A 19,142-nucleotide genomic window follows, 5' to 3' on the forward strand; every position below is an offset into this window, starting at 1 on the left:
GCATCTTCTTCTTACTTGGTGTTCTCTAAGCATTATGTTGCTCAATTCTAGGTCTTCTAATTCAATCTTATACTCATATTTATTTATATTTCAATACTTTTGATCTTCATGTTATTCATTTATGCTTCAGCACTTTTAATTATTGAATCATAGTTCCCAGTGACCCCACTTGTGCAACTCTTCCCAAATGCTTTGGAGGACAGTCCATACAGTCAGACAGAAAAAGCTCATGAAGTGATTAAACATCAGACCCATTTAACAAAGACTTCGATCGGACTTGCTTGACTGATATTCAAACCAGCTGACTAGTAGCTGATTCCAATACCTTGCGCAGGGTGTAATTGCCTAGCATCTAAAAATTTCTTTCTTCCTTTAGCTTCATCTATTTCTTGGCCCAAAACACCAACAGCCTCATGTCCTGCCAACTTGGACAGTGAGATCATTGTGAAGATTTCTGTGTACTCGAAAAGTAAAACATAAATAAAGCAAGCCCCATTAATTCATTGTTTCTATACCTATGAGCTTTCCTTGATACTCAAAACAATGGCTTTCCAATCCAGTTCAAGCACTACCCAAGTTCGTTTTCCACTGAGATGAAGATAGATGTTGCAAGGGATCATGAGCAAGGTTTTTGCAATGAGGAGACCAAGAAAAGCTTTTCAGTAATTCTCTCTTTGTAAATTGTTTTCAGACAATGAGATACACCGGATAACTGGGAATCTTGCAAACAAGAAAGGGAATACATTATATGTACAAGAAGCATGCAGTACCAAAAGGAATGCACAACTGAAATGCTATAAATCACATCAAATAGCAAAAAAAAACAAACGGCGAGAATCAAAACACCAATATCAATGGACACGACTACTACCGTTTATCGAGACATACTAAAAGAACCCCCAGTAGATAAAAGGAATGGAGTATAGGAAGTAGTAGTGGAGATTATTGACAAAACACCTAGTCAACTATGATGGACATCTTGTGAAATACAGCCACCTATGTGTGCTGCCATTACAAAGTTCATGATGAGAAAATGCTTATTAACTAATACCAATATATGGTCACAAGTCCCTTTTCTGAATCCATTCATATTAAGGATAGACCAATTACGTTTTCACAGGATTCCCCAAGCAACATATACACAACATATTGATGACAAAATAAATGTTTCAATGATGCCTACTGAACATTCATTACCACTTTGGTAGACAATGTCATGGTACCTTAAAAAGGTTTTTGAGGTTCCACCTCATCATTCCATGGATAAACTTGATGGATGTATTTGGAGAGTTGACCGACTCATGTGCCCGTCCTAGTTTTCGAGGAAATTACGAAATCCAGAACACATCTCAATTTACTGTAAATTTATATTCGTCATTGATTCATGGATTTAGAGCTCCAAAAACAGTGCAGATTTGATGATCTTTGCCTAATCAAAATGATGGTCAGTACAAAAAAAAACATTATCTCCAAAAAAGGAAATTCAATTTTTAGTTCTTGAAGACCTAGATCCAACTCCACCTAAGGGATGGCAGGAGTTCACTTAAACCGGTACTCATTTTCTCCCCTTTTCCGTGCAAATCCAGACTATTCTTTTTATATGATCACCTAGATGGGATCTACACATGCGCTAAACTGCAGTTCAAACAAACCCTCTAGCTCCAACAGGCTTATGCCACAGTATAATCCTGATAGAGAGAGAGAGAGAGAGAGAGAACCATCATATATAAAAGGCATAACAGCAAGTAATCATGGATGATCAAATTAACTTACCTCCATCTGCAAGTAGTCATCTTTCATGAGCTTGTAGAGAAGCTCAAATGCTTTCTTTGTCTCTATAAGTGCCAGATTTGGGATCTGTAAACAAGAAACATTTAGCTATTTCGGCCAACATATCATATCTGTAGTACTAAAATTTCTCATGTGAAACCAGTGACCAAATATGCCCTAATCTAGAACATTAAACAGCCACTTCTTCATAGAAAGTAGTTTTAAGAACAAAACAATCACTAGGAAAGGCCCTTCCTAAGACAAAAAAAAACCAAAATTTGTTCCCACAATCTAAGCACGATAAGATAGCTAGTAATGAAGTAAATTCTCATAAACACATCAGAGAAACCAGAATTGCCTAATCAGAAGACTCGTGTTGAATGATAATCAATAAATAAAAACCAGAATAACAATAAAAAAATCAACTGCAATGAAATGATCTTAACTTCTATATAGATGTAGAAATTGCATGGTGGTAAGCAGAAGAACACATTCTTCTTTAAAGATCACAAAAGTTCAACATCAGAAGAAACAACCCATGACATAATACACAACATTCAATAAGGATATTTTTGTCTTTCACCGAATAAGAATTGTATTTAAAGAACCAAGTGAGGGTATACGTGCATATATGTGCACGCATACATACAAACAAACATACACACAGGCATACATACATACGCACATACACTGCATGCACGCATACATACGCACATACATGCACACATGCATAAATACGCACATACATGCACGCATGCATACATACGCACATACATGTACACACGCATACATACGCACATACATGCATGCATACATACAGGCACACATACACATGCATACATGCATGCACACATACATACATGCATGCACACATATGAACATAAATACATGCGCGTGCACACACACACATACATACATGCATATATGAAGGGATTTGTTACACTACTCCCCTCTCATGGAGTATCCCCTTAAGCTACTTATTGGACATTCATTACTCTTGCTTTTAAGTACAAAAACTTTTTGAATAACAACACTTTTTGTCACTAGTGAGGTGTATAATAGATATATTTTGAAGAAAACAACATCATTTATTAGTTATTATAAAGAAATTAATGCTTCATGTGAGTGACATCACACCTGATGTGAATGATGTCACATCCCATACGGGTGATTTCATTCCCCACAATAATTAACAAATGCTTTTGTTTCTGCCAAGAATTTCTACTTTATCCTCAATTAATCACCTCAAATACCCCGAAGCAAAAGATTAATATCTGAGGAGTAAGGGCATCAAATGTCGAGAATTGTTGAGTAAGATAAGGTAATTATGTGTGTTTCGAAAAATGAATCCGAGCAGCCTATGCCACAGTATGGGTTCGATGACTGAGATTATAAGGTTCAACTGTAGTTACTGGGATCTCCCAACTTGGTGGCAATTCTGCCGATCACATGCTCCCGAAGCTAGATCTTGGGTGGATCTCACTCCCATATGGGGGGAACACAATCCCAATCCCTTAGGGGTTGGTCGATATAAATCACACTCATGTCAGATTGATTTTTTTTTATATGGAAACGAGTCTTAGATGCATATCCATTAAAAAAGAAAGGAATTATGTTGTAAAATCATATTTATATACTTTTCAAAGAGAAAAGAGATGCTTTTACCAGGTGGGTCTCAGACCTTTATAATTTATCGTGTTATCCCAAAAACATCCAGCTCCCACTATGTTGGGACCGAGATCCCTAAAATTCAAGGTGTACAAAGCTCGATCCCAACTATAGGGAGAGTCTAGCCTATCACGATCCCATTCCCAATCCTGACTACAATAGGGTTGAAGAATGGTGTAGATTGAGAGAGGCTAAAAAGCCACTTTCACCAGCTCGTATGGGTGAAATAAGAGAGGGAACCGAATGCCTCTTCTCTCTATCCACCTCTACCCTATCCCTAGAGCCTTGCTGAAAAAAATCCACAGGAAGAAACTGGTGAGCCTTACTGGAAAAATACAGGAGTTTAGACAGAAAATCACACCAAAGGTTATCTTAAATCTGAAAAACTTTGAAATAAATTGCTTAGACTTGATTATCGTTGTTAGAACCTGTGATAAACACTTCAGAAAAACATACAAAAGGGACCCATAACTTAAGTGGCCTTACCCAGCCCGAAACCCCTCCTCTCTCTCCCTGGCCTGATGGCTGTGGGGCCAGGAGAGAGATGGAAGACATAGAGAACAAAGAAATGGAAGAGAGAGAAAGAGAAAGATGTGGGGTGGGGCAGAGGGAGAGAGGGAAGAGAGAGAAAACATAGAGAATGAAGAGAGAGACAGTACCTGTGCAACTTTACTCTCTTCTACTTTCTTTTGTGGATGGGAGAGATATCAGGGCAAGGGATAGAGATAGAGAGAGGGCATGTGGCTAGGCAAGGATGCTTCCTTTTTTTATTTTTTTCTCTCTTTGTATTTTTTTTCTTTTTCAAGTTTATCTTCTTCCTCAAACCAGTGTCCATTTCGACTCGGCCGAGTTGCCGAGCCCGAGTTGTCCCGAGTTGGAGGTCCAACTCGGGGATCTCAAAAAAGAAATTTAAAATATATTAAAAAATCCTAAAAAAATAAGAAATATATTTGTAACATGTTTATTTATGCTTTCTATCATTTTGGCAAAGATTTAAAAGTATTTTGGCCATGATTACTTATTTTAAAACTTTGAAAGATCAAACAAAGATATAACCACCATTCAAGTCTGGAAATTTCCCATCCCTAATTGATCTTGAAGGTATTTGGATTATGAATTTACCTTTCGAGATTCATGTATAGGGTTTCACAATTGGGGTTTTTCTGAAGTTTAATTGAATGTAATTTGATTTTTGTCTTTTTACAGATTAGGGAAGCTGTCCTTTCTTTAATGGGTTTCGTTAAGAAGTTTAATTTACTGTAATTTCAACTTTTTTAGGGATTCAGGAAGCTATCTCCTCTCCAATGTGTTAACCTTTCAGAATTACTCAACACTCTGCACTTTAAACTCTGAAGAAGAAGAAACTCTGGAACACATTACAATGGAGTCCAAAAAACCTCAAACTAGCCATAAAATGGCATTTGGTTCCTGAATTCTCAGATTCCAATGCAGTATAACAATGGAGAAATTGATGTAAACAGACAAGTATAGTGAGAGAGAGAGAGAGAGAGAGAGAAACTTATGTCAAGTTTTTGAAACTCATCTGAGTCAACTCAGCTAGCCGGGTCCTCGAGACTTATTATGACAAACTGTAGTTTGGCCCCTTTTTCTGTTTTTAAATTAGAAATACTATGATCAACAAAAAAAATGTTGTGATCTTTGCAATGGTATGTGTTTCCCCATTTAGCCTTGGTCACGCTATCAGCATAAGAAATTTTTAACCAAATTGAAAAACTTGGGTGAGTTGACTCAGTTTTGGCTGTCATCAAGTCAGAGAGTGAGTTACGAGATTCTAGACATTGCTCCAAAGCCATTACTGATGCTAAACACAACTTGAGCATGTCACTTTGAAATATTTGGATTACAATAATACAAACGACAAACGTTTGAAATTTAAGTACCATGGGCCTGGGAATGGTAAGCATGGATGGCACACTCATAAGTTGAGTTATTCCAAACAATTAATTAAAGTTATTATAACACAAATATTTCAAAGAAAAAAAGCATAAAGAAGCATGACAAAAATATACCAAGCGAAGGAATCAATATGGTTCCAGAGCACGGTAGAAAAGTGTAAAGGGTACAAGTTTCTAATTATGAGCTCATCAGATGCTCTAGATTTCCAACATCAAACAATTACTAAAAAAAATTTATATTAGACATGTACATGAAATGGAATGTGCAAAATCCAAATCTCTCAGTTATATTAAGCCATTAGCGATGGGCCCCATGAAATGGGGTAACAAAATCTCACCTGTTTTTGCTCAATCATGCCATTTTTATCAGCCAACAATCTGAATATTCTGCAACCCTCGCTTCCGTATCTTTTTAGCACAATAGACTCCATCTGAAGCATTAAATAATTATATCATAAAAAGAATCAAACAAAGCTCATATAAATTCCAAACAGAGAGATCAGAATATGTTAAACAGAAAATAAGAATAAAATGTCTACCTCACTATTTTGAGCAGCTTCAATTATTTTCTTTAGACCTAGCCAAGTCAAGGAAACACATAATTTTGGTTTAATTGTAATTATAAAAGGAATCAAGTGAACTAAAAATAAATTAGTAGATATTTATACAATACGGGCATTCTCTTCAACTTTGTTTTGAGCAAATTATAAATGAATTAAAAAAACAAGGCAGTGGATACTTATTCTGTAGGATCCCTCTGTCGCTCCTGTGCAACTGGCCCCCAATTGGTTAAGGGCAGCTCTAACATGTTCCAGATGGCCATGAGGACTTCCTAGTAATGCCTGTACAATGGAATTCATCGAGAAAGGGGCTGTTGATTCAAGAAGTCGTCAAATAACACTTCAACATAACATTTGCAAAGCATGAAAGAAAACTTATTCAAAAAGGCATGCATCGACAAAAGTATCAATGATGTGGCATAAATAAAAGTAACAATGTTATGGCATCATTCATTAACGTGGTCAAAGGGGCCACTGTGGCACGTGCGCACTATACCATGTCAGCCATCCACATATGAGCTAGGTAGAGACAAGCAAGGACTGATCAAGGGTGTGGTGTGATATGATCCAAAAGAGTTGCTAATGTAGGAAATTTGAAGAAAACAATAAAATCGGCAAGATACAAACAAGCAAAAGCAATCAATAAAAGAACCTAGGGTTTTTTCTCAAACCCTAACTAAGACTTCAAAGAAACCAAAGCTTTTATTTGTTCCTAGAAATTGATGTGAAGGCCTCTAGGCCTTCAAAGAAGCCAGAGCTTTTAGTCCATAATGCCCCTCACCAAAATAAGACTAACTAAATAATACTAACTTAATACAAAATTCGTAATGATATTTTTTTTTGGGAAATTGTTAATTGTATTTGGGAGATGTACAAAATTCATAAGGATATTTTTACCCCTTATAAAAAAAAATATTCCATAAACACTCATAAAAATACTAAGAAAAACCCTAGAATCCCTTAAAAAACCCTAACACTGAACCCCCAAAAAAATCCAAAAACTACATCCCTAAAGCTTAATAACAAAAATTCAAAAATAAGAGGCATCTTGTCCTGCATCAATCTCCCCTGGTTCGAGAAAACTCTTCCTCAAATTTTGAAGTAAGCTAAGATGAATCCAACATCAAAAAACACCTTCTTCATTGTTGGATCAAGTATTATTCATGGTAGAAGAAATCCTCAAGAAACAGACCCTCGTATGGATGGTAAGGAATTGGTACAAATTTCAGCTATTCCTGAATTCTCATTGAAATTCAGTATGAAACTACAAAGCCCATTTTCTGGTGTTTAGAGCCTTTCTCGACATCTATTTGATTACTCTCTAAATCCAAGGCCACAATTTGCAGTTTATGAGTCAACCACACTTCCCCCATGCTATTTTGATTTCAATGCTGCAAATCTCTTGAATGCTTCACCTCTTTGATATCCTTGAGATCTTGAAAGGCCATGATTTTGATCGGTCCCCTTCTGCCTTCTCTCCATATTCTTCACAAGTAAGATCCTCTTCCGAACATCTTCATCTTCATCTTGATCCTTATCATTGGTCGGATATCCTAAGAAATCTTGTAGTTTATCTAAGCATTTATCGAAAATTGGTGGCAAATCCCAATGTCTACAACTTGTGGATTTTGGAAACAAAATGGTGATAATAAAGATTCTCCATAGTTGTTAAAGGTCACTTCAGGCTCATCTTCTGGTATCTCATCATAAACAAGATCTCCATCAAACGACTACTTGTTGTCCTCTTTGAAAACTTCCTCATAAATTTGACAAACTTCCTATTTGGGCAATGAGAAGAGATGGGTCCGATTCCCGAACACTTAAAGCACTTAATAACGTTGTTGTCTGGGCGATTTAGGCGACTAGAACTGCCCCCAACATCCACAGTATCGTGACATTTGGATGAACCAGTTGGCAGTGAGGTATGTCCATCAATATACTCTTTTACACTCTAATAAAGATTATTGATCCTATGATTAATGGACTGTAGATAATTTCCAGGTAGGTATTTTTCCTATAATTCTTTCCCATGTATTAATTTTGGGCTTTCCCATTCTCTCCCTTCTAGTCCTAAGTTGTTCCCACCATGCCAAAGACACACTTCTTCAATTTTATGGCAATACTTGTTTACTTTTTATTTTCAAGAACTTATAATCAAAAACCATTTCTATAATATTTAACCAATCTATAAACTCCTCAGGTTTAGGATTACCATCAAAATCAGGTATATCCACATTCAAATTTGTTGGGGCTTTATGGGCTTTAAAGCCCGTGAGAGCATGTCAAAATAATAAAAATATAATGAATTGAGCACTTTAGTGGGAGTGTATGTTGGTTGACTGACCTAGGGTTAGGCGGTCTATAGCCCGAGCCATGTCCAAAACCATCTCTCCTAGGCATGTAGGAATTACCATTGAGGGTTTTCAAGAGGGTCACCCTTTGTTGAGGTAGGAAAACTGCCAAAGGATTATTTGTAGGCCAAGAGAACTTCATGGTTCCGGTGTGTGGTTGTAGACCCGTGAGAGCGAGGGACAAATCATCAATCTTCTAAATGGCACGTACATATCACAGCCGCATACTGAGAAGCAAACATGTAAAGGGATAAGTGTACATGTGCGTAGAGAGTCCCCCTTGCACTATAGATGATATGTACATGTGATTTGCTTTTGGGAGATACCTGTAATCCACATACTAGGACTTTGGTTCCACTATTTATCATCCAAACTTTGACAGGCCAGTCATAAGCCCTTGAAGAATGATTGTGGGTCATGGATCCCGTGGGTTGGTCTGAGAAAATAGTTGTGGATCACAGTTTCAAGAATGGGCGGAGTTCTCTGATAGTTACTTTTATTGATCTATTGGCACCAATCGACCTCTAGAGCTATTTCTGAGTGTTTGAGCTTCTTCTTCTTTTTTTAACATAAGAAGCATCATTTTAAGCATTATTTATGTTCCCGTGGTTTTTAAACATTTTTAGAATTTTTAAATTACTTTATGGCTATAAACCATTAAAAGTGCATAAATTATATTTTGGAAGATTATGGGGGCTAGGTGGGACCCACATGGAGTGGAACGTGGTCCCACATGGGCCACAAGGCCCACATAGGTGGGATAACCCACTTAATTATTCCAAAATATTTTATGTGCTGAAAAATTTGTGAGAGATTTGATCATAAGATAAAGTTTGAAATATTTTGACTTTGACTTTGAATTGGATCTTCATGTTGACTTTGATTTCTAAAGATATTAGAAGTTATTCTAAGTGAGTAAGAGCAAATTTTATTGGACTATGGAAGATCTAGATGTAGTCTGACTAGAGATGGATATGGGTCAGCTTCAGGGCATAAAGGTTCCTAGATTCCTTCCTAATCATGATCGCTGATTTTATGTATGGGTGGCTCTAATTTGTTTCTCTCACCTCACAGATTACCAATAAAGTTTTTGGTCAAATTGAATCCCAATTGAGAAAGGAATACCCTAGGGCCATTGAGGCCTATACAAAGGGGGTCCCCCCCTCATTATCATCATCTGATTTTCAAACCTCTCTCTCTCCTCTCTCTTCCCTATCTAGTCTCCTCTCTAAGGTGGCATGCACCACCCATAGAGACCTAGGGGTGGCACGCATCACCTAGGGCATAGAGAGGGGGCATGCCCAGCCCTCTATCCTCGTTTAGGGGAGGTACCACAAGGTGGCATGCCCCAACAGTTTAAAGGGCATGAGAAACCCATGCTCTAAGCCTGAGCTTAGTTAGAGGGAATTGCCTGAGTTGCTTTCCAATTCAGAGAATTCAGTAGGACCAAAGAATTAGAGTGCACCATCAGTTTGATAACCGAGCGTGGGGTATGCTAAGTCTTAAGGGGGTAACCCTAGACAAAGATTCAACAAGCCTTCCCAGTTTTGTTTCAGTTTTTTTTTTCAGTTCCAAGGGGGGAACCCTAGGCTTTACCTTCACATATGGAGACTTCGAATATCTTCAACATTGTTGATTGTCCAAGTATTATGGACCAGATGGATGAAGATGAAGGTTCTAACTCAAGGCAAGTTTTCCTTAATCTTGGGAGAATAATGATGAGCAAAGTACTTCAAGTGGTCAAGGAGACAAGTATCTTCTATGGGAGAAACAGATTCGGCCCAAGTCTCATGCATATTTGGAGGATGTGAACCCTAGGAGGGCTACCAAGAAGAACAAGAAGAGCACGCGTTGTTTGGGATGATCTTCTAGTTATTTGTAGCCATTTTTAATTGTTGAACTTGTTAGGGCATTTTAATCGTTTTATTTAAAAGTTAGTGTCATGAATTTTAAAAGTCAATTAAATTGGACATATGGGTCAATTTATTATTTGAATGGACAAGTATTGTCTTTTGAACATTAAAAAGAATACAATAGTTGGTGCGTGGGCTCATTCATGTGACACTATTTTGGAAAAAAGGAAGCAAAAGCCCTAGGCTTTTGAAACCTAGTTGGTTTAGGGAAGAAACCCTAGGTTTCTTCTAATTGTTGTTTGTGTTTGGCCAGAAGTAGTGTTGGTTCTCTGTTCTCTATCTATTTCCCTATATCAAACCACAAAGACAATCATGATGATTATGACCCTACATTCATATAGGCAGTAGAGCAATGTTTAGGGTTGGAAAGCCCCTTTTTTTATGTGTCATTATGTCTCTAGCAGATCGCGCATTTGTCTGACTCTGACTCTTTGTGATGTTTATTTGGTTGAACATGGAACTTCTTTAATATAAAGTTGGAACTTGGAAATTGATGGTAGTCATCTCAATTTGCAATAGAAATTATAGAATCATAGAGATTTATATTATGGTTCTATCAAAGTGTAAGCCTAAAATGAGATTTATATTATGATTCTATCAAGTGCAAGCCAAAAATGACAAAAGTATCAAAGCAACACGATCCACATATGAAAATTACCATTTCATCATTTTTCACTTTGTAATTAATTTTTCTAAAAAAATTTTACCATTTCATCATTGTAATTAATTTTTCTAAAAAAATTTATGATTTTCTTTTTTATTTTCTGTAATTTCCATTATTTTTCCTATTTTTGGGTTTTTTCTTTAATTCTTTTGGAACCGCACAAGAGTCACCAAGTTGACTCAGACCTGGCCATGTCAGGTTTCTAAAGCAAGTCAGTCGTTTAAAACAACGCTTAAAACAATAAAAGGAAATGTTTGGTTTGCACCAACTAATAGTTAGTCCAATTTACCTAGCCCACTTAACTCAAAATATGTAGTTATCTCTGCCCTGCTCACTTAACAAAAAAATTAAAATAAAAATTAAAACTCTTTTTCCCCCATCTATAAGAGACTCAATGAATCAATAAAGAGACAAAAGCATCCAATTTAAGCCTAAATACACAGATTTGGGGATTTTCTTGTCGGTATTCTCAAGGGAGATGACCAAAGAGGGATAGAATAAAAATATAGCTGGGGTGTTGATCTTAGGGAATAGTCACTAGCTCATATGGGCGGCAATGCTTCATGTATGGTGGTTAGCGTAGCCAGGAATAATGTTGAAGTCGTATGTAGTAATTTCTATTTTGGCAATGATATGGTTAAACTACAGATTTGGCCACTAGAATAAATCTTGGACCAGGAGAATGCTAGCATAACACCACAATCAATTAAGTAGCAAGGGAAGCGCATGTGATGTCCAAACACAATTGAAACATCTTCATCTCAGAGCCCACTGGGGGAAGTCATCAGGATTCCTTCGCAGGTCTACTTCAATTTTTTTAGAGATGTGAAGAGCTTAGAATTGCCCTCTTCAAGGGAAGACTTCAGATATTTAGAAACCAAAAAACCAAATCAGAAAAAGAACAAAAAAAGGAAAAATGAAAAATTAGACAAATATGTTTCATACAAATCCCCATTTGGTTCTCGTAGCCATATCAAATGTTATCTTCACCGGCTGTCAAAGATAATCATGAAAATAGAAACTCTTAAATTGTCATAAGCCATCAGCAAAACCTCACCATCGGCGGCATTTTGCTGATAAGAGGTGTTCCATTCCTAGACCTGTGCCTGCATATGGTGGCACATGAGCCATTCGAGTGCAACTTTTAGGAATTTTTATTCCCGTTGATGGAAAGAGGTAAAACCAAACAGTGCCAAAGACTTTACATTGAAAATATCATGAACCTTTTCAATTTTTACTTTTAGATAACTTACTCATGTTCCTGCTTTACAATATGTATGTACAGCGTCACCTTTTATGCACCAACCTTAAGTTATAGCCACCAAGTTATTATGTTCCTGATAAGACACTCCCCTTTTTCAAAATAAATCCTATTTTATCAATATTACTTTTCAAAATAAAATCCTATTTTATCGATATTACTTTATGAGAATAAAGATGACCATACTGAAAATAAGGTAGTCTTTCTTTTTCTTTTTTCTTTTTTCTTTTTTTTTGATAGTTTCATCCATTTGTGAAAATCTTTTATAGAGTGTTCAAAAACTTGGGAAAGCTTGGTCCCGATTCAACTGGGCTAGTGCACCAGACCACTTCTCAGGACTCATCCAAGTCATATCAATACTTATTTTCTTTGATCTTCATTTTGGAACCCCGCTGAGGCATCTCAATTTCACTCCTCTAAGATCCGGGCCAGAGCAGAGTCCAACCTTTGAATTTGGGTCAGAAGATATTGGCAACAGATCAATATTTGTGACACAAATCAATCCATACCCAGAAATCATGCATTCAAAATTTATTAATCTAATGGCAAAGAATTTCTATGATTACAAAATACTTTACTCATACCCTAGCATGCTACTGTATAATGTTCAGAACTGATATCAAAGAAAATAACACATTTATGGGATATCCTAATAATTATTATGATGATATGATGACAATACAGCCCTTTTTATGTACAAACGAATGCATCATGTCTCACCTGAATATTCTGCTTTGTTTTGTTTTTCTTTGGCTCTCGTCTCCTTAAGTATTGCTTCCAGAACAACTGCAGCCCCTATGTCCAACCTTGGTCTCACATTAGCTATACAGGCCTTAAGAATGAAAAAGAAAATGAATGAGTTATTGACTTTGAAAAGAAATAGCACTCACACATTTATGGAAATAATATTTCACAGGTTAATACAAATAAAGTAGTGTATATGTTCCAGAAAGCCGTTTCTCTGATTTTGTGTGGAAGTGTCTCAAGGGAAAACATCCATGTTTGGATATTGCAAAGTGAAAATTGATTAGTGTTGAGGGATTTGATGGAGCACTCAACATCTGCAATATTTGGGGCTGTGGGCATAATGTAATTTCAAAACAATGCTAAAGTGTTGAGGTATTCGTGGGAGACCAATCAAATTTTTAAAAAAGCCACTGAAATTTTAGGATGCCAGTTTGTAATGTGAAAAGGGTATTGCTTAAGAAAGTTAAGCATGTTACTAGATGATATCAAATGATCCCATATGAGACAGCATATTCGCCAATTTCAAAGTTAAACAAATATTTTACATTTTTTATATAGGATTAACCAATATTATACATTTTCAGAAAACAAGGAATAATTATTAGTTTATGATGTAAAAATGTGATGTGAAACAAAAAGAAGTAAGAGAGAGAGTTTTAGCACAATAATGTCAAAGTGCTCCTGGGATGCTATCAAAAGATGTCATGTGTGCATATTTTCCATTTTTCAATAGAAGTAGGTTTGTATGGGAACAAGTTTAGAGCGAACATGCACCTTATGTCTAAGACTGCATACAAATTCCTCAAAATTGGCACGCCAGAGAACATCTTTCTCACAAGCTAAAACAATGGAATCATCATCCATCTCCATGACCCCACGCTTTCTCTGAGGAAAAACTTAAAACAGCACCAAAATTGAGCAAATGAACATCTTTATATTTCAAAACACATACTAATGTACAAAACCAATAAAATAAATCCATTAAACATACCTGATTGAATCCTTAGAAGCAGAAAACAAATCAAGTTTAATTGATAAATTGAAAGAAAAGAAAAAGAGACTCATAAAAATTTATATGAAACAGAACTCAGAGAGTAAAGAATATATGAAATGACTAATTCACAAAATAAACCCTAAAGCAGATGGGATGAAACAAAACAGATCTAGATCTCTAATTCTTTCATATTAAATAGATGATGTTCAACAGAAAACTAGAAATACCGTCCCTTGCCATCTTTAAAGTGAGAATGGCAAAAATGGCCCTAGATGTCTTTTTTACCTCTATACCCCTTGACAGTAGGTAGTCCCATTATTGCCACCTGACTCTTCCATCTTAACACCCCTCTCATTGCTAGCTATAGGCATCCCATCAATTATACAGCACCATCAATCCTCATTTTTTGCCAACCAGAGATATTCTCTACCCTAGTCGAAGCTCCACCAAGAATCAGAGAGTGCATCCTTCTCCTAATGTCCCTTCTTCACTTGCTACATTCCCCCACATTTGTGCTCCTTCATAAACTCGCCTAGACCTCTTGCCCATCATTTACCTTTCTAACTATGGATCTCAAGCTCTCATCACTCTAATTCTTCCCAAGAACACTACCAAGGGCCCATGGATAGACCCCACTCTTTACTTCATACCTGGACTTCTGAAAGGATCTATTCCATTCTCTCAAACCATATCCTTATGAAACCCAAGGAGTTGACCAACTTACTAAAGCTCATAAAGTCCATAAGATGGGACCATTACAAACTCCAACATGAGAAGTCCAAAATTTCTCATCCGCACTGGTTCCACCACAGGGACTCCCTTCCTATACAATCAAAAACTGTCCCTCCACCCTTAGAGTTAAGAATTCACCACCAACAATGCAACAGCTTCCAGTCGTTACTACCACCATATATTCGATATCTCCAAAGCTTTTTTTCCTTTTCGTTTTCTTTTTCTTTTTTTTTGGGGTGGGGTTGTTTTGGATTTGGGGGGGGGGACATTAACTAGTTAAATGCACTTCTCATATACAAAAAATAATCGCTTTACAAAAAAATAAAAGCCAAAAAAAAAAAATTATGCACCTATTTACCCCACCTGAAATGTATAAAAAGCAGATCTCTCACGTCTCACGATAATTTCTACTAACGAAAATGGTCGCCGAACTAAGGGACTTGAATACTCTTTGCTGGGGAGTCCGCTAGCTTATTGGACAACCTCCAAGGGTGTCGGAACTTTATACTTCCACCTGTAGATGAAACGCTCCTTCAAATAGAAAAAAGTAATTGCCAAGGACATTTTTGTTTCCACTAGCCCAAGCGATCACAACAGAGAAAATCCCCTTCACTGATGACTTTGCACATTCAGGATCCAAGTTTCTAAGACCAATTTAGAGGACTCAAACCTCGCCCACTTTTGCATTGCAACAGCATCGTGACCCAGACTAAGAGTTTATCTTGATCGTCTCTCGCTACTCCCAATTCACATCCTAGTGTTATTTCACGAGCACCGGTCAAAATTTCAATTGACTAATTCAGCACAATGCGACACCCACCTACTATGACTTCCTGTGGGATCAAAAGGCCTATAGTTGTGGTATTACCCCAACCTCGGCCACATGTATGTGAAACTCATATTGAATAATCAGCAGGGTTTTCTGGTATACTTTGTATGATCTACAAGCCAATGTCCTAGGGAAGGAGAAAGGGATTTACACCATATATTTGGCTAAGATTGATCCTTGAAATATAAAAATCTGCCTGCCTAACTACGGCCAATTTACCACTTGAGTTGATTTGAATTTGAAACGTAGGGGCCTGTTTGGATACCTAGAGATGCCTGTCCTGGGAGATGCCTCTTCTAGAATTGGCATCTCCTGGAATCGGCATCTCCTAGAATATAGGTGTCTGCTGTTTGGAAAGCATAGGGCTGAGAATTTACCTAGTTGGGAACCGAAACCCCAATTTCGGATCTAATTCAGATCCGGGTATGGATCTAATTCAGATCCGAGTCAGAAGATCCAAATAGTAATTTGGATTAGATCCAAGTATAGGTGAATCCGATCCGGATCCGACCCAGTTATTAAAATATTAAATATTACTTTATATATAAAGTAATATAGGTCTAAGAAGGGTGATGACCTTAAACTTTCTCTTAACCCGTCTCATGCCCAGACAAAGGGGCTGGGTTGTGTTAGGTAGGCAGCCAACGTAAAATTCAACTAAAACTTATCATGAATCATGAACCTACAATATCTGTTTACTTTAATTGAGCAGAATGATAGACCAGGATTCGTGTAGTCGACCCCCATTAATTGGAAAAAGGCTATGATGATGATGATGATATAAAGTAACATATACATGTATGCTTTTTTATTGATAATATATATATATATATATTATATTATATTTTTTATATGTTTTTTTTATATAATATATAAAATTATTTTTTTGGATCCGATCAGGTCCGGATCCGAATGCCATGTATACTTTTTGCATTCGGATCTTGAATATTTTGGATCCCATGTATACTTTTTGAATCCGAATCTAGATCCCGGTGGCTCTGGACCCGATCCAACCCATTCTCAGCCCTAGGATAGCATCCAGTAAGAGACCTCGATGATGCCTGTCTACTATTTGGATTGCCTGGAGGATGTGTCTCTCATAAATTTATTACATCCTTTTTAAGAAAAAAGAAAATTTACCATCCTCAATATCGTGCAATACTCATTATTGTGGGTAGATCTTTTTTCAATCCTTTTTGTAGTTTTATACAAGTGAGGAAGAAACTGCAACATTTTAAAGTTCTCTAGTTTGTCTTCCAATATCTAACGTGGTTACACAAAATCTAACTCAAGTAACAGCAGCAAATTAACTGAACCAGGTTACATAGATCAAACATATTTCTCATCTATAAGAAAACCCATTATTTTTGGATACTACTGCAGATCAACATAACTACAAGTTCAAAAAATGAATTGAAATAAATTTGAATCATTTAAATGAATTTGCAGCAGCATTTTCTGCTGATTTTTAGCAGAAAACTGTATCACATAATTGATGTATTATTGCCAAACATTATGCAAGGTTTTGAGAAATATGCGATTGAACTGAATGATTGAGGCCTTGATTATTAGAATCAACATAACTTGATCAATTTTGTGAAGAGAATTACCACAAATTTCGGTGTCAAATACACTTGCTTTTGCTGAAGTTTTGTTAAGAGAAAAACCAGCTGCAAAATTTAAAGCTTAGATCCATGTTTTGATTGAAATATTTGTTCAAAAACTGCTGGGATCTGTTGTGAAACAAATTGAACATGTTTCAATTATGTTTTAATTAATTTGTAAGAACTATTAAAGGTTTTTGAAACGATTTAGCTGCTGCAACAGCAACAGCAGAGAACAGCAAAGATATGCTCTGTTTAGGTCAATTTGATCTGCTTTATGAATATTAAACCATCAGATTTGACGATCAAATGATAGATTTGAACTATTCATATGATAAGATGATCCATTGATGATTTTTATCATCTGGATTTAGCTGGAACTAGATCAAAATAGTGTTGATCATCTGCTGCAACAGTAGCAGCAGAGAAGTGAATTCAACGCTGCTTTCTTTGATTTAATTCACGTTTCTTCCAGCAGTGAAATCTTGGTGCTTTGATCTTGATCTATGCATTATAGTGCATGTGAATATGGAGACCAAGTTTGCACGATTTTAAGATGAATATAAGTCAAAAATATAATCTAATCTTGACATATACGCTACTGTTTTTGAGAACAGCAGAGATCACAGAGAGAGAGTTACTGATGTTGTTACAGGCAGAAGAAAAATAGGAGACAGAGACAAAGAGGAGTGAAGCTAGAGGTCAGATGAGGAGGAAGGAAGGGATGGAGAGAGCGGGAGAGAGAGAGAGAGAGAGAGAGAGAGAGAGAAGGGAGACGAGACGAGACGAGACGAGGGATAGCAGATAGGTAAGAGAGGAGGGGGGAGAGAGACAGAGAGGTGAGCCGAGAGGTCAAAGGGGGAGAGATGGGGGGGAGAGAGAGAGAGTAGGGAGGCGAGAGAGAGGCAGAAGGGAGTGCAGGGAGGAGAGAGAGAGAGCATATCTGGGCTTAGTTGCAGATGGAGTGCAGAGGCATGGGGTGAGAGAGCTTGTGAGGGGTGGTATCTTGAGAGGTGAAAGAGAGCTAGGGCTTCATTTTTTCATTCACACCTCAAGCCACTATAGGTGGGTTTGTAATATGTAAAATGGCTCTATGTGAGGAGCCATCTCCACAAGATTGGAATTCCACCTATTTTGGTAGAATACACATCTCCAAGCTCTGGCCCTCAAAATGTTGAGATGGCTTTCTGCTGAAGATGCATATTCCATTTTCATTTGCGATTCAAACTAAGAAGATCAATGATCTCCATGGAAATGTGTCTCCCGATGACCCATTTCTGGTTATCTATTCCCTAAACATTTGAACACGAATTGAATATGGGATGATCTTAAGTAGTTGTAGCTTAATTATGGCATCATATAGAATTTGATTTGGATGCTGAAAGAGGGGGGATCATCAAATCATTCTTATGTTTTGCCAAAAAACTCTAGAACCCAAATAAAAGGGTTGTAAGAATCATTTCAAAAAGAAGAGAACGAATGGTTCGAATGGGAAGACTATAAAACAAACTCTGAGCCTTTCTAGAGCCAAATGAAGCAAAGAGTATCAATCAAGACTCATCAGCATGAGGAGATCAAGATCACAAACTCATCGAACATGAAGAACAACTAGATGGCTGCACTTGCAACATATTAGACAAAATATATGGATTTCTAGATTCCTGTATTTGTAACTGTAGTTTTCTTCTTTCTTAGGGTCTGAAAAAGCTTAAAAGCTCAGATCAAGGGTTTTTCAACTGCAATAAACAGTTCTTGGTAAATGAAACATGATGAATAAGGTCCCTTGGAACTATTATACCCCAGTTTATGAATGAAAAATGCCCTATCTTGATAAGACTGGCGAAATTAGTGTATTCTATTCTTTGCTTTTTTTCTTTTTTTGCTTTTTTTTTTTTTTAAGAGTTCTGGGGAATCGAGGGAATCACCCTGCCTAAGCCTCATGAGCTTCGAAAATAAAAATCAGGCTAACCATTGACTAAGAATGACAAGCCAGAATCAACAAACACCCCACAACCCAATTTCGTCAACCATTGCTGAACCCCATGAGCCGCATAGTATTGTCAAGGTAGGCCCGTTCTACCCGATAATATGAATTCTCTCTGTCTTATTTACAAATGCCTCGTATGTCTAGAA

At 36.9% G+C, this 19,142-nt stretch overlaps 1 protein-coding gene across 5 annotated transcripts in view; it reads right to left on the reverse strand.

Moving 5' to 3' along the window:
* LOC18448938 (RNA polymerase III subunit RPC82 family protein) overlaps positions 1-19,142 on the reverse strand; it is a 52,951-nt gene that overhangs the window by 26,735 nt on the left and 7,074 nt on the right. For 2 of the 5 annotated variants that reach the window (XM_006858992.4, XM_020676472.2), the window contains exons 7-12: positions 13,625-13,735; positions 12,824-12,935; positions 6,094-6,225; positions 5,894-5,931; positions 5,693-5,785; positions 1,774-1,857 (exon numbers count right to left, since the gene is read on the reverse strand). In XM_006858992.4, the coding sequence (XP_006859054.1) occupies positions 1,774-1,857; positions 5,693-5,785; positions 5,894-5,931; positions 6,094-6,225; positions 12,824-12,935; positions 13,625-13,735 (570 nt within the window). Of the gene's footprint in view, positions 1-1,353; positions 1,689-1,773; positions 1,858-5,692; positions 5,786-5,893; positions 5,932-6,093; positions 6,226-12,823; positions 12,936-13,624; positions 13,747-19,142 lie in introns of those variants that run through there. The other 3 variants (XM_020676473.2, XR_016058852.1, XM_088871188.1) reach the window with 3 other exon arrangements.

The sequence above is a fragment of the Amborella trichopoda genome, chromosome 1 (genome assembly GCF_054954075.1).
Source record: "Amborella trichopoda isolate Santa Cruz 75 chromosome 1, AtrichopodaSantaCruz75HAP2 v2.0, whole genome shotgun sequence".
In the NCBI taxonomy this organism is placed as follows: domain Eukaryota; kingdom Viridiplantae; phylum Streptophyta; class Magnoliopsida; order Amborellales; family Amborellaceae; genus Amborella; species Amborella trichopoda.